Source organism: Juglans microcarpa x Juglans regia, chromosome 8D (assembly GCF_004785595.1).
Source record: "Juglans microcarpa x Juglans regia isolate MS1-56 chromosome 8D, Jm3101_v1.0, whole genome shotgun sequence".
NCBI lineage: Eukaryota > Viridiplantae > Streptophyta > Magnoliopsida > Fagales > Juglandaceae > Juglans > Juglans microcarpa x Juglans regia.
This window is the reverse complement of record NC_054608.1, coordinates 35,345,823-35,369,156: the sequence shown is the minus strand read 5'-3', so window position 1 is coordinate 35,369,156 and position 23,334 is coordinate 35,345,823. Positions and strand designations below refer to the sequence as shown.

General features: G+C 34.7%; 3 protein-coding genes across 4 annotated transcripts; 1 reads left to right on the top strand and 2 right to left on the bottom strand.

Moving 5' to 3' along the window:
• Positions 1-6,846: 6,846 nt before the first annotated feature.
• LOC121242820 lies at positions 6,847-9,791 on the bottom strand. Its single transcript, XM_041140773.1, has 3 exons — positions 8,831-9,791; positions 8,063-8,555; positions 6,847-7,948 (listed from the first exon to the last, which is right to left on the bottom strand). The coding sequence occupies exons 1-3, from the start codon at positions 9,679-9,681 to the stop codon at positions 6,989-6,991; spliced, it is 2,304 nt and encodes a 767-aa protein (XP_040996707.1). The 5' UTR covers positions 9,682-9,791; the 3' UTR covers positions 6,847-6,988.
• Positions 9,792-17,665: 7,874 nt separating this feature from the next.
• LOC121242818 (sugar carrier protein A-like) lies at positions 17,666-21,114 on the top strand. 2 transcript variants are annotated; one of them, XM_041140770.1, is made up of 5 exons: positions 17,666-17,694; positions 17,796-18,122; positions 19,242-19,561; positions 19,668-20,294; positions 20,524-21,114. In XM_041140770.1, exons 2-5 carry the CDS (start codon positions 17,972-17,974, stop codon positions 20,983-20,985), a joined length of 1,560 nt encoding a protein of 519 aa, XP_040996704.1. In that variant the 5' UTR covers positions 17,666-17,694; positions 17,796-17,971; the 3' UTR covers positions 20,986-21,114. The 2 variants fall into 2 exon arrangements, with proteins under 2 accessions (XP_040996704.1, XP_040996703.1); XM_041140769.1 differs by having other exon boundaries at positions 17,672-18,122.
• A 270-nt stretch (positions 21,115-21,384) lies between these two features.
• Positions 21,385-22,328, bottom strand: LOC121242819. Its single transcript, XM_041140772.1, has 2 exons — positions 22,028-22,328; positions 21,385-21,870 (listed from the first exon to the last, which is right to left on the bottom strand). The coding sequence occupies exons 1-2, from the start codon at positions 22,305-22,307 to the stop codon at positions 21,746-21,748; spliced, it is 405 nt and encodes a 134-aa protein (XP_040996706.1). The 5' UTR covers positions 22,308-22,328; the 3' UTR covers positions 21,385-21,745.
• Positions 22,329-23,334: the final 1,006 nt, after the last annotated feature.

Sequence of the window (23,334 nt, the reverse complement as noted above, 5' to 3'; positions counted from 1 at the left end):
TACCAGCATAATGAAGTGTTTTGGCATTATGCACCCAACCTTTCCCAGGAAGCATAAGATGTATTTTTTTCTTTTCATTCTTTGCAGGTTGTTGCATGTATGTGTTATCCCCTAAAGTTAAGGTAGAGTGAAACAAAGCTAATAGATGTATATACTCACCATCAGCGTGCTTGTGCAACGTAAATGTTTCAAATTCGTCCTTTCCAGGTCTCAAGGGTTCAAAAAATCCAAGAGCAAGTGTATTCAGATCAGGACTTGCCTTCCCCTTCAAGGCAGTAAGTTCAAAAATCTTCTGCAGCACAAACATAGGGAGTTGGTTCTCAAGCAAAAGCAAATCACGAGAAATATTTGGCAACATCCATCGTGTTTCGAAAATGGGCTCCCCCACATATTTTTTCTACAAGAAATCAAGAAGTATAAATGTGATCAGTTTGCCTTCATGTGATCATAATTGCTAAAGGAAAATTGGAACGAAAAACCAACTTAATTAGAATGTATAACTAATGAATACCTCGTATAAACGTAAGAGTTCTACAATGAAGCAACCGTCAAGGAGCATCATCTGCACAAAATCATCAGGCTTTATAGCCTGAAAGTCTTCTGCATAAAAATCTCTAGTCTTTTCCTCCAATTCTCTCATGGCATTTTTAAGACTTTCTTCAAGGGTAGAATGCCCTGTTCGGTTTCGAATTAGGCGATCGAGAAATCGCCCTTTTTGAGTTTGCATGGCTCGTAGAGTTGGTTCATTATAATGAAATGGACCAATGGAGACAATCTTGGGGATGTAAGCTCCTTTGTCAACTTTGAACATAGGTGCAGGAACCTTCAATGTTGACCATCCCGATCCACTTATGATAGCTGGCTTTTGTTTCTCACTATCATTGATTCGGATCGCACATTCAGGAACAACTGTTCGTGATTTCTTACCATGATAATGTGTTTGGACTCTTGGACGTCTCTCTTCATTTGGATTGCCATATTCTTCTTCTCCACCAATGCCAAAAGCTACTGCTTTTTCATGAACAATGCCAAAAGCAGTTGCTTCTACATGACCATTGCCAAAATTAGCAGCTGCTTCTTCATAGCCAATATCGCCAAAAGTTGCCTGGCGAACTGCATCCGAAGTACTCTCGTTAATTCGGATAGTATGTTCAGGAAAAGTTTTTCCTAATTTTCTACGTTGCTCATGTCTTGGGACTCTTGGACGTCTCTCTTCATTGGGATTGTCATGATCTTCGAATTCTTCACCAATGCCAAAAGCTGCTACTTCTTCATGACCAATACTAAAATTAGCAACTACTTTTTCATGACCAACGCCAAAATTAGCAACTGCTTCTTCATGATCAATATTGCCAAACACTGCCTGGTGATTTGGATCTGAGGTACTCTCGTTGATGTGAATAGCATGTTGACCAGGAACAGTTTTTCCTAATCTTCTATGTTGCTCACGTCTATGGACTGATCTTGATGTATGCCTTCGATCTTGATCATTTGGATTCTCATCTTCAATTAATCCTTCACCAATGCCAAAAGCTGCCTGGCGAACTGCACCTGAAGTACTACCATTTGATTGTTGACTACTGGTTTCAAATATCTCACCCACATCATGATCATGATCGTCTTCCATTTCTTTCAACCGCTAGTGCTTTCAGTTCTTCTTAATTATTACGAAAATGCGGAAACTTAATTATCAATAGACGTTGTTCGATCTGTACCATAAATAAAATAATCACAATGTGATGAGATTCTCATTCCGACCATATATAGTAACTACTTGATCTATGTAAATACATGATGCGGCTGAAATTCTTAGTACTATTGGAACTAAATTTTTCGAAATGAGCATTTATCGTATATTTGTCTCATTGATTATATTTAAACAAATTGGAATTATTATATAGAATTAGCTTGCATTAATTAAATACAATAATGCAAGGTCACTCAAAGTATGAATAAATAAATAAATATAATTATACAAAGGTGAAGCTTTCATAATATATCTAAAAACATTGTAACTAGCCCTCCGTGTATAAAATTATGAACCCATTTTGAAATATTGGCTCCACATATATCAGGCCAGATATCTACTAGCTAGCCTCCACTTACTTCTAACTTTAAATTAAATTGTAGAAAAAGTTAGAAATAATTTTAATAGGTATAGTAAGCTAAATAATTAAGGTTGTGCATAGACCAAATTGGATGATATATATATATATAGTAATACTAGATACAATCATATGCCAAGTATGCAAATTTCTCGCACTTCTTTTGAAAAGAACTAAGATCTACCATTAAAAAAATAATTTTGTCATGTAGGTCTCAAGTTTAACCATTTTTTTCAAATAGAATGCACGGAACTTACACATCCTAGGACGATAAATATCACTTATCATATATATATATATATATATAGAGAGAGAGAGAGAGAGAGAGAGAGAGAGAGAGAGAGAGAGAGAGAGAGATGGAGGGTCAAAAGGCAAAAGTCAATGAGTTTTAACCATTCTAAAAAAACTAATTGAATCTCTTTGGTGCTCAAAATTATCAATTGAGCTATAAAAAAAGGATCTTTTGATTAATTGCAGAAGATACAGCTAGGGGAGTTGTAAAATAACTTATAAGAACATGAGATTTGCTATGAGTACAGTACTGAAGAATTTCTTAGATTGGGACACGAAAATACGGAGATTGAAACGGATAGAAGAGCAAAGGCTAGAAAGACAAGGCCCAAAAGGCTGAGGCTGCAAGAACCTGCAACCATATTGCAAGCATCACCTCCATGCAGAAACCAACCAACCAACGAACTGTCCGTCAACTGATATCAATATTCTGGTTAGTGATGATCTGTTTTCTGGAAATTTGCTTACAAAATTACCTGTTAATTAACCATGTATGTTCGTACGACTGAATATAGCAACTTTCAGTTATTACTAAGAACTAATTAATAAAAAAAATTAATGTTTACATGATAACAAGACAAAAATAGCACACAACGTACGTACAAGCGTTGTGCGTACGTACTTGGAGTACTAATGTGTATAATGTTCATGAATTAGAAGAACAAAGGGCGACCCTGCAGAGATAAGAGGGTCAGAAGTTGGTAATCAAATATTAGAAAGAATATTATTTAGTAGAACAAAAGGCAGCCGCAATGCAGTACGTAGTACTAGAAATTCAAAGCTAATCATCATCATGTGCAGCAGATATAATTAAGTACAGAGCTGAGATGAAATGAAATAAATCATGAGATTAAAGAAGCCCAGCTAGCTAGCTAGCAGCTTACGGCTGGAACTTAATTAAGATCAGATCAGAGGATGTACCGAACCGTGCATGCATTCGCGCGCTTAACGTTTGTTGGGATTGACCTCTGTGATAGCTCGATCCCTGATCTCTCCCCCCGCTTTGAACTTTATAAAAGCCCAAAATTCCAGCAAGCTGTGGAGCGAGGGAGCTTCGATTCAGGGCAGGACGTCGGATTTGCTGCTCATCATTTAGAACCATATATATATAGGCCGGGTATCCTCATATTGATCTTGTCCAACTTGTCTCTTTACTAACTAATCTCTATGCTTAAAATATAAGGACCAAGTTGACCTAAAAAAACAGGGCGATCGAGAGACAGTACTACGTGAATATTCCACATTCACATAATTTTGTCTTTTGTTTGGAGCTAATTATTTGATCCAACTGATTATTTGTGCTTTCACACTCGGAGTCTTCTTGGTCTCTGCGTTTTTTTTTTTTTCTTTTTTTTTTTTTTTTTTTTTTTTTTTTTTTTTTTTTTTTTTTTTTTTTTTTTGGTGTAAGTAGAATGAACCATGTTCTATATATGTTAGTTAGGGGTATATATAATTAATAATTATGAAAGAATATAATTTCTTCCGTGCCATTAATTTCGTCCTCCACCATGTAAGTAATTAGGGATATATATATATATATATATATATATATATATATATCTTAAAATTCGTTCAAAAATAATAAAAACACCTTTTAAAAGCCAGATCAAGCAACTATATATTCGAATGACGAATGTGAAATGCGTCATTGCTTTCATCAGATGGTTAAATATTATATGCCCAAATATTGAGACGATAATTAAATATATAATAATAATAAGTTATCTAGTCATGATCGCACAACTATATTATATATATATATATATATATATTTAAAGCATTCTCAAATAAATTGTTTCACCAGGCTTATCGGAATAAATTGATTGCTTCCATTCTGCAGTCTAGAATACTGCACAACTTAACAATAATATTATTGAGAAAGAGATATTATCCATCGTATACTATGTGTTTCTAAGTTTCAAAGTGATTTGTTAAACTAAAAATTTATATTACGCATTGATTGTAAAAGTGCGAAATATGTTTTAGAAAAAAAATGTTGAAAACATTGCATCAAAGCATATTTTTATCAGATAACAAGCTATTTTAAGTGTATTTAATTTTAATATTGATTATATTAAAAGATTTGAAAACTACATTCCTGATTTTCTTACTTGTGAATTTCAACAAAAAATATAAGCAAAAAAAAAAAAAAAAAAACAAGGGAAGAAGATTGCTACTCCTCTCTCAATACCTAATATCAAAATTGTTAAACATGAGCCTACTACCACGGCCACCCCTTTAATATTGCTAACAAGTTTACTACTTTTGATAATATTCTTATTGTTAAACTATTTCTTTTTCAACTGCTTTTAATATGCCCTATGTTTCCTTGGTTAAACTTGTTAATTCTATCCAGTATTACCCTTCTGCCACCTAATAATATTCTTAAAAAGCAAAGTGTTACCATCTTTGCCGCTAACATGAAAGCAGACGACGATTTTTTTATTTCCCGAATACCAATATCATGCACGTACATTCATCACATGATTTCTTTAGTTTTTTCATCTTATTCAAAGTGTGACGCGCGCCCACACACACACATATATTGATGCTGTAAGCATATCGTCATTTCTTCTTTGTATTATCTAAATACCATTGGATCGGAGAGTGGACTTCTCGTACTCTCTCTCTGTGCACTATAACACTATTCCCTGAATCATGGATCTCTAGCATCTTCTTAATTGGCAAAGTACTTGGCGTTTGAGGGCCAGTACATTAATAAATTGACCTGCAAGTTGCAACACAGATAGACTACGGCTGTATCATGAGACTTAATTGGTGGAAAAATTCACACAAAACTTGCTGGGACACTATCATTGAAGCCAGACCAATAAATAAATAAATATATATATATATATATATATATAATATATGAGAATTGGGAATCAGAAAGCAATGAGACTGATAAAAAAAAGGACATAGAGAATCAGATAAGATACAAACAAATTCAGCCAAATTGTCAATGAGAGCTGGACATGAACAACTTGCATATATAAATACTGAGCAGTGGTCGTGTTATTTAATTACCTCAACATTAACACAGTTAAGTTAGATAGCAATTGATGCATGTATGGTGTACTAAACAACTAGTTTTTGGGGAAAATAAAGTTTTTTAAACCAGTTTTCCAAAATTCTACTCCGAGTTGAAAAATTGTATGCCCACCACACAATTCATAGCTAATTTTTGCTCAAATAAATCAGCCAAATTAGAGGCATGTGTTATTTGGGAATGTGTCGTCCTAGTACCATGTGATGATCTATAACGTGGGTGTGTAATACTTATTGGTTAACCAAGAAAATTAATCATACAGGATATGATCATTTGAGACTTAACACTGCGCATATATATATATAATTGGTACGTACATATATTCTTCATTTTCCTTGCACACTCTTAATTATCTATCCGACTGGCCTGCTTCCATCAAGCTGGATCACATGGACGGGAATTCCATAGTGAACCAAGAAAAAAATGGAAAGAATGTCCAAGAAGTTGTTGATATTTTGTCAATCCCAAATTGTAAAGACTATATATCATTAATATACCAGTAATGCTAGATCAATATAAGACCGGAAAATGATTTACGTACAACATTTTTAACAATACTTTATACAGCTTTTTTCATTGAAAAATCTTTTTCATGTAGGTCCCCTATTTATCCACTTTTTCCAAAAGGTGTCGTGGAATTTGTACACCTTAAGTGGCTGCGTTTGGTTCTCAAACTCAATTGAGCTTAGCTGAGTTCAATCTAACTTTAAACTGAATCTAACATCCAAATACCTAATTCTAAATTATTAAACTCATTCCAACTCAAAACTTTCTTACACGTGGGACCCACAACCTTTTTCAACTTAAAACATTTTTATACGTGTGACCCACAACCTTTTTCAATTTTCTATAAAAAATACTAAACTCATCTTAATATCTAAGCATACTTTAAACTCAGTTTAGATGAACCCCACATAACTCCCTCTACTACTCAACCTACCACTATTCATAAAGAACTCAACTCAACTGAGCTCAGCTCAACATTCAAACGCAGCCTAAAACTATAAATATCATTTCTCTTAATTATACAGTGAAAGTACATCTATCAAGGGGAGGAATTCATTGTAATCAAACTGCATGTAGCTTTTCCTTTTGAGGAAATCATTTTTGTCACACATATTCATGATATATATAATGTGTGATAGAAAATTAAAGAAAGACATTTTTCGTTCTTTATAAATTAGAAAATCTATGGATCGAGGTCACAATCTATAACATGGATTGTGAGCAAATCCCAACAACTTCTGATTCCAAGATGGATTTATTCAATTTGAAATTCAAACATAGTACACATAGTATTGACATATGCAATGGAACAACAACACAGAATACACGACTTGATTTTTTTTTAAAAATAAAATAAGAAAGAAAAGAAAAAACACTGCTAAATGAGATCACTGTGAATACTCCGAGTTTTATTGAAAAACCAATACTAAGCGAAATGATATGCAAACATAGGGCTCAATCATCAATGGCGGCTCCACCAGATAAACCTGCATCAACCATTTCAAACGGTGTTTTGTCTTTGTTGTAATGCTTATAGTTAAGGCGGAGGTGGAGGTGGAGGTGGAGGTGGGGGTGGAGGTGAATAGTATTGATTAACTGGGGTTCTCAAACTTGCAAAATTAGCAGCAAAAAGGGAAAAGATGATTGTAACAAGGATGGAAGCGTATGTTGTGAGTAATCCCTTGTAGTTCAATGTGGCAAGAAGTTGGTAAATTCGAACTCTAGTGTCGTGTGCTCGACAAAGACGGTTGATGTTTTCGATTTGCTCGGTCATGTAGCAGTTCTCCTTATCAATATCAAACACCAACTCTTTAGTGAGGCTGTTGAAAAGATTCGCCACCTCCTCGTCTCCACCCTTTGCCTGTTTGATAATCCCAACATCACGAAGAATCCTGACATCCTCGACCGTATCCACTATGCTATCCAAGAACACTGCCAGACAACAAAAATATGGAGCTGCAGAGAGATTGTTTTGTTCATAGGCTATCAAGTTCCTCAACAAAGGGCCAGTGCTATCATCGATGATCATGGTCGGAATCTTTAACGTCTTACCTTTAAGCTTTATGTCAAGAATGCTACCAGAATTGTTTTTGAACTCAATACCAGCATAACGAAGTGTTTTGGCATTATGTACCCAACCTTTCCCAGGAAGAATAAGATGTGTTTTTTTCTTTTCACTCTTTGCAGGTTGTTGCATGTATATGTCATTCCCTAAAGTTAAGGTAGAATGAAACAAAGCTAAGAGATGTATATACTCGCCCTCAGCATGCTTATGCAACGCAAATGTTTCAAATCCATCTTTCCCAGGTCTCAAGGGTTCAAAAAATCCAAGAGCAAGTGTGTTCAGATCAGGACTTGCCTCCTCCTTCAAGGTAGTAAGTTCAAAAATCTTCTGCAGCACAAACATAGGGAGTTGGTTCTCAAGCAAAAGGAGATCACGAGAGATATTTGGCAGCATCCATCGTGTTTGGAAAATGGGCTCCACCTCATATTTTTTCTGCAAGGAGTCAAGAAGTATAATTGTTATCAATTTTCCTTCATGTGATCATAATTGCTAAAGGAAAATTAGAGTGAAAAACCAACTTAATTACAATGCATAACTAATTAATACCTCGTATAAACGCAGGATTTCTACAATGAAGCAACCGTCAAGGAGCATCATCTGCACAAAATCATCAGGCATTATAGCCTGAAAGTCTTCTGCATAGAAATCTCTTGTCTTTTCCTCCAATTCTCTCATGGCATTTTTAAGACTTTCTTCAAGGATAGGCTGCCTTGTTCGGTTTTGAATTAGGCAATCGAGAAATCGCTGTTTTTGAGTTTGCATGGCTTGTAGACTTGGTTCATTATGATGAAATGGACCAATGGAGACAATCTTGGGAATGTAAGATCCTTTGTCAACTTTGAACATAGGTGCAGGAACCTTCAATGTCGACCATCCTAATCCGTTGATGATAACAGGCTTTTGTCTCTCATTATCGTTGATTCGGATCGCACATTCAGGAACAACTGTTCTTGATTTCTTACGTTGATCACGTGTCTGGAATCTTGGACGTCTCTCTTCATTTGGATTGCCATATTCTTCTCCACCAATGCCAAAAGCTGCTACTTCTTCATGAACAATGCCGAAAGCAGTTTCTTCTACATGACCAATGCCAAATCTAGCAGTTGCTTCTTCATAGCCAATATTGCCAAAAGCTACTTGGCGAACTGAATCCGAAGTACTCTCGTTGATTCGGATAGCTTGTTCAGGATCAATTTTTCCTAATTTTCTACGTTGCTCACGTGTCGGGACTCTTGGACGTCTCTCTTCATTTGGATTGTCATCTTCGAATTCTTCACTAATGCTGCTTCTTCATGACCAATAGCAAAGTTAGTAGCTGCTTCTTCACGACCAATGCCAAAATTAGTAGTTGCTTCTTCATGGCCAATATTGCGAAAAGCTGCCTGGCGAACTACATCTGAGGTACTCTCGTTGATTTGGATAGCATGTTGACCAGGAACAGCTTTTCCTAACCTTCTACGTTGCTCGCGTGTCGGGACTCTTGGACGTCTCTCTTCATTTGGATTGTCATCTTTGAATTCTTCACCAATGCCAAAAGTTGCTGCTTCTTCATGACCAATACCAAAATTAGCAGCTACTTCTTCATGACCAATGCCAAAAGCAGTTGCTTCTTCATGACCAATATTGCCAAAAGATGTCTGGCGAACTGCATCCGAATTACTCTCATTGATTCGGATAACATGTTGACCAGGAACAGTTTTTCCTAACCTTCTATGTTGCTCACGCCTCTGGACTCTTGGACGTCTCTCTTCATTTGGATTGTCATCTTCGAGTTCTTCACCAATGCCAAAAGTTGCTGCTTCTTCATGACCAATACCAGAATTAGCAACTTCTTCTTCATGACCAATGTCAAAAGTAGCACCTGCTTCTTCATGACCAATATTGCCAAAAGATGCCTGGCGAACTGCATCCGAAGTACTCTCGTTGATTCGGATAGCATGCTGACCAGGAATAGTTTTTCCTAATCTTCTATGTTGCTCACGCCTCTGGACTGATCTTGACGTACGCCTTTGATCTTTATCATTTGGATTGTCATCTTCAATTAATTCTTCACCAATGCCAAAAGCTGCATGTCGATTTGCATCTGAAGTACTCCCATTTGATTGTTGACTACTGGTTTCAGATATCTCTCCCACATCATGATCGTGATCATGATCTTCTTCCATTTCTTTCAACAGCTAGCGCTTTTAGTTCTTCTTAGTTATAATGAAGATGTTGAAACTTGGTTCTCAATAGTTGTTCGATCTGTACCATAAATAAACTAATCACAATGTGCTGATCAGGAGATTCTCATCACGACCATATATAGTAACTACTTGATCGATGTAAATACATGCATGATAAGGCTGAAATCCACATTAATGGAGTAGTACTACTGGAACTAAATTTTTCAATCCAAAGACTAATTAGTAAGTGTACATGCATACTCGGTGGAAAATTAAAAGAAAAAACATCCATTCATATTTAAGTTTAACTATTAGAAATGAGCATTTGTCATATATATATATATATATATATATATATGTCTCATTGATTATATTTAAACAAATTGAAATTATTACCTTTATAACTTATTAATTTCCCTATCTAAGAGATGAATCATATATGTTATTGATCACCTTTAATTTCAAAAGTTTGGATGAGTAGTGAATATATAGAATTAGCTAGCTAACATTTAATTAAATACAGCGCAAGATCACTCAAAACATGAATAAATAAATATAATTATATTAAGGTTAAGGTTTCATATTAATATTACTGAAAAAATGGATCGTAGCTTAGCACTCTGTATAAAGTTTTGAATCTTGCCTATTTTCAATTAATATTGGCTCCATATATATCAGGCCAAATATCTGGTAGCTAGCTAGCCTCCACTTACTTCTGACTATAAATCGTAGAAAAAGTTAGAAATAATTTGAATAGGTATAAGCTAATAATTAAGGTTGTGCATAGGACAAATCGGATTATATATAATAATATATTAGATATAGTCTTAATTAGGATATGCAAATTCCACACACTTCTTTTGAAAAAAAATAGAGTCCATTAAAAAAATAATATTTTCATATAGATCTCAAATTTAACCACTTATTTTAAACGGAGTATATATGCGAGACTTACACATTCTAAAACTGAAAATATCATTTATTTTATTTATTTATATATATATATATATATATATTTGAGTGTATGCAGGGTCAAAATGCAAAAGTCAATGAGTATTAACCATTCTAAGAAGAAATCTAATTATTGAATCTCTTTGGTGCTCATGTCACGTCAGTATGCAGCTAGGTGCATGTAGAAGAAAAACTGAGAATCTGATCCAATTTGTAGTTATAATTAATGCTTACTTATCACTAACAAGCTATAGTAATTGGTTATATACCATATTTTGAAACAAAAAAATATATAAAAATTAGTTCTCAAAATTATCAATCGAGAGCTATAAATTAAAAAGGCCGACCTTTTCATGTATTTTACATCAAGCATTATATACATATATATGTGCATTATATACATATGTGGAATAGTACTGAGCCTCAACATGATAACAGCTGATCAGGCAAGAACCAACCATGCAAACATCACCTCCAGAAACCAATTACCAACCACCGATCAACTGTCCGTCAACAGATCGATGATCATTCTGGTTGGTGATGATCTGTTGTCTGGAAATTTGCTTATCTATATAATTACCTGTTAATTAACCATGCATGTACGTACGACTGAATATATATATATATAGATAACTTTCAGTTATTAGTAATAACTAATAAAAACAATTAATGTTTACATGATAATTAGAAAGCAAAAATAGCACACAACGTACGTACGTACGTACGCACGTCGTACTTAGAGTACTAACGAGTACATTAATGTTCATAAAAAATATATATTCATTAACAATTTACAATTAAGGGTTTAATGATGCTTGGAGGTTTTGATACATCAATTAGTAGAACATATAAAAGGCGACCCAGCGCGCAGATCAGATAAGAGGTTCAGAGGAATTGGCCGTAATCAAAGAGAAAGAATTTATATATACATACATATATATATATATGCCGCAAGGCAGTAGTACGTACGTAGTACTAGAAATTCAAAGCTTATAATCATCATGTGCATGTAGATATAATTACTAAGCTGAGATGAAATGAAATAAGTCATGAGATTAAAGCAGATTACTGCATGCTGGAACTTAATGAAGATCAGAGCTGGATGTAGTACCGTGCATGCATTCGCCAACGTTTGTTGGGATTGATCACCTCTGTGCACATAGCTGTCCTGATGATCTCTCCCCCCGCTTTGAACTTTATAAAAACCCAAAAGTTCCAGCAAGTGGCCGATCGAGCGAGGGAGCTTCGATTCAGGGCAGGTCGGATTTGCTGCTCATCATTTAAAACCCTAGGGTATCCTTTTATTCTTGTCGATCTTGTCTCTTTACTAACTAATCTCTATGCTTAATTAAAAAATATGACCAAGTTGACCTAAAAAAACAGGGCGAGAGACAGTACGTACTGAATATTCCACATTCACACTTGGAGTTTGATTTGGTCTCTGCATGTGTGTTTTTTATTCTCTTTTTGTGTATTAATTAGAATAAATCATGTATTATATATATATATATATATGTTAGTTAGGAGTATAATAATTATGAAAGAATATTTCATTCCGTACCATTTTCGTCCTCAGCCCACCATGAATGTAATTAATTAGGGGTATATATCTTAAAATTATTCGTAATTTAAAAAATACCTTTTAAAATAAAAATACTGCCGCGGCCAAATCGATCAAATAGTCATGTATTGGTAATTATTGATTAATCTACATGAATTAGACTTCAAATGAGAAGCTGGCCAGATCAGATGATGATACACAAATTACTGTATGTACGACGTACGTACGTACGTACGTCGATCGGCAGTTTGCATGCATGCCTGCCTGGCTTGTTTAATTTAAATCATGATGTGCTTTTAACTTCGTTAATCGCACTTCTAATTAGTAAAATTCAATTCCTAGTATTTAGAAAATCTATTATTCTTAATTAACAACAAAGAAATTTATATTATTTCTAATTGCTTTCTGAACAAATTCATGGTTAATGTTATATGTTCCAAATTAGTCCACACGTCGCGACCGTTTCAAATCATGATAATTAGTGTGACGAATGTGAAATGCGTCATTGCTTTCATCACATGCATAAATTAATTAATATTATATGCCCAATTAAAACAATAATTAAAGAAGTAATAGTAGTAAGTTGTCCAGTCACCATCTCACAATATATAATTAATTAGGTTGTTAAGTGATCATGCTAGGCGTAGATCATGAAGATATTCTATAGATCGAAGAAATTAATCATGATACAATATGACAATTATGGTTCTATATATATATATATATATATATATATATATATTCAAACATATTAGTTTGGAAAAGGAAAAAAAAAAAACAGAGAGAGATAGAACCAATAGCTAGGGAATTAATGAAAGACGATGACGATGATGATGATCAAAACTATTAAATAGTTGCGGAGCATATAGATGACCGCGTGATGATCAATATGGATTCAATCCTATCACATGATATTGCGCGCTAGCTATGTTGGCATTCTATAATAAGATGAGAGCACCATCGATCATGATGTATTTATATTTCGAAATTAACGAATGATCATTACTCGATCGTGATGAAGATGATCTTGATCATGAAGAATTATTAATTACTAGAAAAATAATAATATTAAACAAAATTGTGAGTTTATTTTGGAAACCATACGTACGCTTCCACTCATACACACACACACACACACACATTCTTTTATTTATGATATTCTCGTATAAGTATGTTGCTAAAGAAAAGAGTACTTTATAGGTTTCCCAATACTAAGTTATAAGGAAGAAACCATGCAATTCATGTCCCCAGGAGTTTTAGGGTGCATGGGTTTTAAAATCCAGTACTACTAATTATTCTAAGTCTTTCTTAATTGTAGTCAAAAGCGGCAGGTGTAACTTGATTTTTAAAGTTTCGATCTGCGGTTCCACATGAAGGGTCAAATTCATCATGTTAAAGTTAAGGTCGTAGGAGGTGGTCGGGAGGAGGGAGATCAGATATATATAATATATAAATTATTCTTGATATATATATATATATATGTAATTAACAAATTATCCAATGGAATTCTATTAGCTAGCTGGCAAAATAAAGTATATATATAGCTGACGATCATGACATCTTTGGTAGCTAAAACATTGTAATAACATTTTTCATTTTATATATATATATAATGATTAGAAATCAGAGCTCAAAAGGATCGAACAAATGCAACTATATATAACATATGATATCTAGATCTAAAGAAAAAAGAGCTGGAATGTTAGAGTTGGTAGAGGACCTCATCTACATATATACTGACGTGGCATCCAAAAGGTACGATTTTATTGCCACATAACATTTTAATTCCGTGTACTTTTCATAATTAAAAAAAGAGAAATGTTTTGGGACCCGAATTTGTGTCCCGAAAGTTTTTTTTTTTTTTTTTACTTAGTGATTAAGGAAGTATTTTTTAATGATGTTGTAAATTTTTTACTTTTTTTAAAAATATTTATGATGATTAAAAACATACATGAAATAAAAGAAATAAAAAATAAATATTTTTTTTTGCCTTTTCGGTGGATTTTCGGGAGAGATGTAGCACTACTCTTGAAAAAAACTAAAAAACCCCAAACTAAATTAAAAATAAAAGGGTTAAAAACATAAAATTATTATAAAGATCAGATAAGAGATCAGTACATACATGCATGCACGCAGTACGTACAAAAAGAAAAATCAACTTAAAACAGGCGAGTTTTACACCAAATCAGCTCATCTTATCCCATTTTTTCATGATCTTTTTCTGTCTGACTTTGGTATCATCTTATAATTAAAGCATTAATATTGCCGTACTGGCAAAAATAGAGTTGGTTTTTTCGGCATTTTTTAAGCAGTCATTATCTTTTTGTCCCATATTTGGATGTACTCCATTAATGTTACCTTTCTTAATGGAAGTTGCCTCTCGCAGATGCTCTCTATATACTCATCATGAGCGAAATGCAGAAAAAATAGGGTTAAAAATCTGAATCATGCAAGTTCCATTAAAAGTAGTACCCAATGCACGCACCGAGTCGAGGTTACAACTCAATGGAGAAGTACAGCTTAAAGCTGCCAGAAATGGATCAGAAGTACTTATAAGGTACGTACCTCTTTTATCCATCAGAACTTCAATTTGATCTATAGGAGGAGACAGCTAATTTAGACCTTTCAAAGATTCCAATTTCCCCCATGCATGCACATGATCATATGTCTTTGCATTATCCATCCATCTGATGATCTTTTGTTCAAATATTTTACAACCATCTTTGTCATGCATGGCAGACGACGATGTTTTTATTTACCAAATACCATCACGTTATACGTACATATGATCGATTTCTTTAGTTTATTTATCTTATTTGAAGTGTGAGACACGCATATCCATATATATATAGATATTATATCGTTTCTTCTTTGTATTATCTAAGGATCGGAGAGTGGACTTCTCTCTCTGCACTGTAACATGACTGTTCCCTGAATGATGGATCTCTAACCAACATCTTAATTGGCAAAGCTACTTGGGGTTTATTTAAATCTTAAAATAATAATAATAATATTAGAAAATTATATTGATCTAATAATATTTTATTTAATTTTTATCTTAATTTATCTCATCTCAACTCAACTCACTATCCAAACGCTATCTTAATTAGTCAAAAAATTCAGACAAAACTACTTGCTGGGACACTATCATTGAAACCAGACCACATGATTATATATGAAAATTGGGAATCTGAAAGCAATGTGACTAATTGCATGGTAAGCAATGAGAGCTGGACACCAACTTGCATATATTCAAATATATATATATATATATATATACTGATCAATGGTCATGTTATTTAATTACCTGATCATTTTAAGTTGGATAGCAAATGTATGGTGTCCTAAGCAACTTGAATAGCTTTGTGTGGTAAAATAATTTTAGACAAAGCAAACAAATGGACCCTTATCATGTGTCGTCAGTGTACTGCATGTGGTCATGTTTTCCTAGTATCATATATAGACCAACACTACAGTAAAAATGTTTATTTATTACTAATTATTTGTTACGAAATAATCATTTTCTATCAAAACAGTCCATTATTGTCACATGTAAATGGTATTCTCATCACAAATATTATTTTTTTTAAGTACTGCGAATGAAAAGCTGGGTGCTCGTTTAGCTATTGTAATTTCTTACTGAACCCGATCTTCGTTAGCATAATTAATATTATTTCACCTTCTTATCCACAGAAGAGGATCATATCATCATGTACAATTATAAAGTCGGACTATTCTCCCGCCAAATTTGACCGTTAGGTTAAATTTAATATTTTTTTTTAATTTTTTATTTACATTTGTTTATCATTTAAAAATATTTTTTAAAAATATTAATATATTAATATTTACTTTCTTAATTATTAAGTAAAAAAATTAAAATATATAAGATGTTAAAATAAGTGGATAATTAAAATGTGTAGGTAAAGTAGTATTTTTTTTTAATAAAATAATGTTTTTTCCCATTATCCAACGAAAAAAACGGATGGAGGAACAGTACAGTCATGAGAAGACTTTTACTTTTGCTAGCTATAAGAGAGAAGAAAATGTCCGCAACTCATGGGTCCAACAATAATAATATGATATGGCACAATCATGTCCTCATGCACCGTCAATGAATTTATCTTTAATTTCCTCCGAGTCAAGAAGTTAGGCTGATTTTGGATGTTGAAATCAATTGAGTTGAGCTATAAATAATATTATTTTATTAATTTTATCGAGATAGATTTAGGTTTTTTTAAGTTGAGATTGGTTTAAATTTTTGGATAATGATAAACTTTCTATCCTAGCTTTTACCACTCATTTACTACTCTATAATATATTTGAAATTATTATTATCACTTTTAAAGTATTTTTTAACATCATTAATAAATAAATAAAAATTTTAAAAAATATACAACTTCACTAATAATCACTTTTAATCATTAAGTAAAAAAATTAATAAATAAAAGGAGTTATAAACGAGTGGTAGGAGGGTAGTAAGCATATCATGATTATGTTAAATTTTTAGGTTGAAATGTATGAAGTAGGTAATTGAAATGGGTTTAACTTTTTTTATGAAAAATTTTAAAAATAGTAAATATTTTCAATGATTAATTTGGTATGAGTTGAGATGAGTTAGGTTGATTAAACAAAACACACCATATTGAGAAACTTTTTAACGTCATTAATCTTCCATCATTCTCCATTAAATTAATGATTAAAAAGCTGGAAGACTCCAATAATTATAATCAAGAAGCTGCTCATGAAATATTGGATGGATCAGATCGATCCAGTTTCAAATTCAGTAAATATTCCATACCAATACGAACTTTGAAAGTTGTTTTATTTCTCATTCGATCGTAATAATTAATTAAGACAGCACTCTAATATATTAGGTTCATATTTGATAAGATGTTTTTAATGTCAATATTGCTATGACGACTATCATGATCATGATCATTTATTACATGATGATCAACTTCATTTTCTTGAATAGATTCATATCTTCCTTTCCAATTATGGTGAATTTTTTATTTAATTTTTTAAACTTTATAATTAAGCTGCAATTAATGATCAAATCATACCAATTGATTAAAAACAATTTTAATTTGACATAGAATCCTTCGTTTTAAATAGAATTAATGTAAAATAATAATAATAATAATAATAAAGTTATAAATTCATTATTTTCCTTTTAAGAAAATGATCCTTCTTTAACAGGATTATTATACTTACTTTATACTTATCTCTAAAAGAAGAACTCTTTAGAGTTTCTGTCCTAAAATTTAGTTTTATTTCAATAAATATTAAATAATAAATACTGGAATACTCACGCAGATTATATCTAGATCCTATAATTCAGAACAGGAACTCTCCATGTTCCCTTGTCCTGAGTAGCGAGAAGGTTGATTAATCCTACGTAGTAAGTACCATATATGTTGATTGTTTGTCGTTCAACTAAAAGAACAAGAAGAACCCCCCAACAAGTTAAGCCCTTGTAGATATCGTTTTGTTGGATCGAGGTAAGTGGGGAATGTAATTGCTTCTGTTGACACCATTACTACTGCAATCTTTATGAAACGTCAAATTCATGACGTGATCTTTGATATTACTCAATTCTCAGGGGAGAAGAGTTGGCCCTTCATAGTATTCTTGAGGTCTGAGATCGGAAGAGATCAAACGTCTATGGAGATGGCAGGAGGTGGATCTCTATGTCATTAATAATCATTACCCAAGGGTGAGGAGTTGGCCGGCTGAGTTTCCTGGCCTTCATATTTCTGAAGAGGAGGGCTTTGGACAATGGAGATGGCAGGTGGGTCTATTGGTCCGGCCGGTGTGGCCAAAGAGAGAGCTGAACATTACCAAGGAAAGGTCACTGTTTATGTGATCATTGCCTGCTCTGTTGCTGCTATTGGTGGCTCAATTTTTGGCTATGATATTGGAATTTCAGGTACTTTCACTTTCAACTTTCTGGATCAGAATTTTGGACAAATTCATTGCTGTTTTCTCTTTTTCGATGATTACTATGGTGGTGGAGGATATACCAAAGATTGTCATGGAATATTGAATCAAATAAGGTGGAGTGAAAAGTTCTGCTTTTTTTCCTTTTTTTTTTTTGGGTGAAAAGTTCAGCTGTCACATGAACTTTTATATGGGTTGCTTGTGCAATAATAGAATCAGATAGCAAGGCAATATAGTCTTTTGTGACGCTGCTTTCTTTAGGGGAAAAGAAAGTTTTTTTTATACCAGTTTTCCAAAATTCTGCTGTGAGTTGAAAATTTGTATGCCCACCACACAATTCATAGCTAATTTTTGTTCAAATACATCAGCCAACAACATAAAGGCTGAGACATCTTCACAAAATCCTGTGTCCTATACCATGTCTATAACGTGCAAATATTACACCAATTTTCTTTTCTTTTCTTTTCTATTCTTTTCTTTTTGTCTGTCATTGGAACCCAAGTTGTAATCACTTTATATACCTGCTGAGAAAATTTTCAAGTTTATCGTAAATTCCAGCTTACCTTTGGTGCTTCGAGGAAAATTAGACCCTATAATTGTTATGAAAAATCCTGGTGTCGTCTTTGTGTTTGGTCCAGCTTTGATTCGTGACAGGACTTCATGTTGCCTCATTTTGGAAAACTAATGAACGAACTATCAAAATCTTAATCTGATAGTCAAACTGACACAAGAAGAAAACAATCATATGTCAAAGTTTGTACTTTGCTTAATGGTACAGATTATTACATCCATGGTTTCTCTTTTACTGAGTTCAATGGTGAGGCCTCTTGCTTATGATACAACCTGGACAGAACCGAAATAAGGGTGGGATACCGTGAAATGGAAGAGATGTACAAAGGATAAGATTGAATGTATTTTGATGATAATGAAATATCAATCAATAAATTAAATTATTGTTAGTCAGATGACTCACATGTGTGAGACATCATTGAACTTTTGTGGTAATCAGATGATTCACTTATGGGTGCGTGCGTGCCTGTAGGAGAAGAAGAGAGTGTGTCTACATGTTCTTTCGGCTTGTTACCAAATGCTCTTTTGTGATCAACAGGAGGAGTGACATCGATGGATCCATTTCTTGAAAAGTTCTTCCATACGGTTTACATAAAGAAGAAGCATGCACATGAAAGTAACTACTGCAAGTACAACAACCAAGGACTTGCAGCATTTACATCTTCCTTATACCTTGCTGGTTTGGTTGCATCTTTGGTGGCGTCTCCTGTGACAAGGAAGTATGGACGTCGGGCAAGTATTATTTGTGGAGGGATCAGTTTTCTTGTTGGAGCAACCCTGAACTCAGCCGCCGCTAATATGGCAATGCTTCTTTTGGGTCGAATCATGCTTGGTGTTGGCATTGGATTTGGAAATCAGGTATCCTGTTTCACCTACCTTTTCAAGTGTTACAAGAAAAAAAGCGAATATATGTTTTCTGTTTCAGAAAACACACAACATAGTCTTCCCCATGTTTGTTTTGAAGGCGGTTCCACTATATTTATCAGAAATGGCGCCAACTCATCTTCGAGGAGGCCTGAACATGTTGTTTCAGTTGGCAACTACACTTGGGATCTTTACAGCAAACATGATCAATTACGGAACACAAAAGCTTCAACCTTGGGGATGGAGGCTCTCCCTGGGCTTGGCTGCTTTTCCAGCTCTATTGATGACAGTGGGAGGACTACTACTTCCTGAGACACCTAACAGCTTAATCGAGCAAGGACTAAAAGAGAAAGGGAGAAAAGTCCTGGAAAAGATTAGAGGAACCAAAAATGTCGATGCAGAGTTTGAAGACATGGTTGATGCAAGTGAGCTAGCGAACTCAATAAAGTATCCATTTCGTAACATCCTTGAAATAAGGAACAGACCACAATTGATTATGGCAATCTTCTTGCCAACATTTCAAATCCTCACAGGCATAAATTCAATTCTCTTCTATGCTCCAGTGCTATTTCAGAGTATGGGGTTTGGTGGCAATGCTTCTCTCTACTCCTCAGCTTTGACTGGGGCAGTTCTTGCTTCATCTACGCTAATCTCTATTGCAACAGTGGATAGATTGGGTCGAAGGGCTTTACTTATAAGTGGTGGAATTCAAATGATTGCATGCCAGGTAAAGTTACACGACAAGTCAAATGAAAAATAGTACCAGAGTTTCTAAATGCAGTCATTTTTATGTTGTTTTCCCGAACTTGGATTTGGCAAATATTCCCCTTGAGTACGTAACGTGTTTCAATTCAGCAGCTCTACTAAAATAAGCATAAGCATGCTCTAAACATACAAAAAAGTTCTTGTATTGCACTGATATTTCCATTTAATCATTCTGTGTGTTTGCGAAACAGGTCATCGTCGCTATAATCTTGGGGCTGAAATTTGGCAAGGATCAAGAACTATCGAAAGGTTTCTCTATATTGGTGGTGCTGGTCGTTTGCCTCTTTGTTCTAGCTTTTGGATGGTCTTGGGGTCCACTTGGCTGGACAGTGCCAAGTGAGATATTCCCGTTGGAAATTCGATCAGCAGGACAAAGCATTACAGTATCTGTGAACCTTCTATTCACGTTCATTATAGCCCAGTCTTTCCTTTCCCTTCTTTGTGCATTCAAGTTCGGTATCTTCCTCTTCTTTGCTGGCTGGATTACCATCATGACCATCTTTGTTTACGTCTTCCTACCCGAAACTAAGGGAGTTCCAATTGAAGAGATGATTTTCCTGTGGAGGAAGCACTGGTTCTGGAAGAGAATAGTGCGTGAAGTTGCTGGAGGTGTGGAGAGCAATGAGAGGCAAGGAATTCATGGAACTAGGTGAAACAACCACTGTGAAGTTACACAGCCCGTAAGCTGCATATGTATTATCTCATTGCAGAGTAAGACAAAGGTACCAATACCATTCAAAAGGTTCTGTACACAAAAAAAATACCCAAAATATTGATCATGACTTATAGATGTGTCAAGTGGCCATGATGTCAAAGTATAGGCTTTCTTTTTCTTTTTCTTTTTTTTTTTTTTTTTTTTAAGAAGAGCCGGTAGCCACCCTTATAGCGACCCCGTCCCAAGTTTATTAAGCAACCCTCAGTTATGGCGGAAGAATACCGTGCATGGTTACAAAACTAGCATCTGGGAGTTTACAAATAGGAAAATAACAACCTCCCAAACACAAACCAACCAAAAAGAGAACAAAAGAAAAATAAAAGACCACACCCAGAAATCAAAGCAGATCTAAACGGGCCTAATAGAAAAAGTAAACTAAACATGCCTAATGAACAAAAGGTAAACTAAACATGCCTAGCAAAAATAGGAAGCAACAGACCACAACCAGAGAGCAATAAAACGGAACTACATAGGCCTAATAGAGAAAGTAAACTGAACATGCCTAAAAAACAAAAAGTAAACTAAACATGCCTAACAAAAAGCCTCTAAGCAACCCCAAAAGCAAAACAAATAAAATGATCCTTAGGTACGTATTGGAGGCAGCCCAGCCTTATCTATCCGAATAAGACCCTTTACGAACCTCGGCAATTGCCGTAATTCTTCATAAACTACATCACTGCCTAGCTCCCCTTGTTTAGCTAAGAAGTCGGCCGCTTGGTTCCCTTCACGGAATTAATGAACGACACGAGTATCCATTCCTTGCAATTCGTGACTAAGCTCATTCCAATAGTCTCATAAATACCAAAGAGTGCATTTCCCTGACCTGAGCCAATCCACAATCAACTTAGAATCACTTTCAATAATAATCTTAGAAAAAGAAAGTCTTTTACAAAGCCAACTCCCTTCCAAAATAGCTCTCAATTCAGTTTTATTATTCGTTTCGAGACTAAAATGAGCCGAGAAGGCTGCTATAAAATTACCATCCATATCCTGCAAGATGCCCCCACCTCCCGAAGACCTTGGATTATTCCGACAACTCCCATCGCAATTGAGCTTAACCCATCCCGATGGAGGCTTTGACCATTTAACGAGCCTACATTTCAGGTTAATAATTCTCGGCAGCTCCAAATTTAAATCATTGAGCACATCAAGATCCTCTTTATTGAGTTGTCGTTGCACTTTCAACTCATTCACCATCTTTTTGAGCCACATTTTAACAGAGGTCCACACTTGCATCACATTTATGTCCAGCCCCTCCATACGTACTTTGCATCTTCTAGTCCATAAACACCAAAAGAGGACTTTTTAACACAAACAATCCAAGCCGATATTCTAGCTTTCCAGGTAATAAACATCAAGCACGGCACCTTCAAAAGCCTACTTGCAAATTCCCAAACCCGAGAGGCTATTTAACTTGTGACTAAAACATGGTCGATGCTTTCCCTAGCATGCGGTAGACAGCAATCACACGCCGACGCAAGAGAGATCCCTTTATTTTGAATTCTCTCATCTGTTGACAACCATTGAAACTAGGCTCTCCAATTGCAGATGTAAACTTTTTTCGGCAACCACCTGTTCCAAAGCCACTCATGCCACAACATTTGGATCCATTTTTCCCGAATTACATCCCACGCAGAACCAGTAGAAAAAAGACCATCCGAAGTTGGTTTCCACACACAAATGTCCAACCCAGTGCGCCCAGGAATTTTACTTTGCAAAATTTATTCTGTGATTGTCTCTCCCACTAGATCCTTCAACAGATCAACATTCCATGCCTGATCCCTCCAGCAATCTTTGATACGCAGTCCCTTATTTCCAATATCTTGGATTATGGTTGATAAAGGTCTTGAAGCTAACCATCTATCAAACCAAAAAAAAAAAAAAAAAAAAAAAAAGAATTACCATTGTGCAATAGAATCTGGACGTTGTCGATAACTTCCGGAACGAGCTTCATTAGTGACTTCCACACTCTCGAATATGTAGTTCTAGGTGCACTGGACAAAGGATGGTCGTCCCTTAGATATTTAGCATGAAAAAAATCAGCCCACAACCCTTCGGCCGTTAATAAGCGATATGCAAACTTCATGTGAAGAGACTTCTGAACCTCATGTAAATCTCTCAACCCCAAACCGCCTTCGTTAGTATGTTTGAAAATTTTAGCCCATGATCTCCAATGCTATTTCTTTCTTCCCTCCACATTGCCCCAAAAACAATTGGATAAAATAGAATTTATCTGATCAAGAGTCACATTCGGAACATGGATCACCGAGAGGATATGTATAGGCAA

What these genes read in the sequence shown, in the direction of transcription:
- LOC121242820 (XM_041140773.1), bottom strand. Translation starts at nt 9,681, where the DNA reads ATGGAAGAAGATCATGATCACGATCATGATGTGGGAGAGATATCTGAA. An exon ending in ATTGGTCGTGAAGAAGCAGC is followed by an intron (nt 8,556 to 8,830) that starts TACTAACTTTGC and finishes TGAAGAAGTAGC; the next exon opens with AGCTTTTGGCATTGGTGGAG. An exon ending in AAATCCTGCGTTTATACGAG is followed by an intron (nt 7,949 to 8,062) that starts GTATTAATTAGT and finishes GACTCCTTGCAG; the next exon opens with AAAAAATATGAGGTGGAGCC.
- LOC121242818 (XM_041140770.1), top strand. Translation starts at nt 17,972, where the DNA reads ATGGAGATGGCAGGTGGGTCTATTGGTCCGGCCGGTGTGGCCAAAGAG. An exon ending in CTATGATATTGGAATTTCAG is followed by an intron (nt 18,123 to 19,241) that starts GTACTTTCACTT and finishes TGTGATCAACAG; the next exon opens with GAGGAGTGACATCGATGGAT. An exon ending in GCATTGGATTTGGAAATCAG is followed by an intron (nt 19,562 to 19,667) that starts GTATCCTGTTTC and finishes TTTGTTTTGAAG; the next exon opens with GCGGTTCCACTATATTTATC.
- LOC121242819 (XM_041140772.1), bottom strand. Translation starts at nt 22,307, where the DNA reads ATGGAGGGGCTGGACATAAATGTGATGCAAGTGTGGACCTCTGTTAAA. An exon ending in CATCTTGCAGGATATGGATG is followed by an intron (nt 21,871 to 22,027) that starts GTAATTTTATAG and finishes GGATTGGCTCAG; the next exon opens with GTCAGGGAAATGCACTCTTT.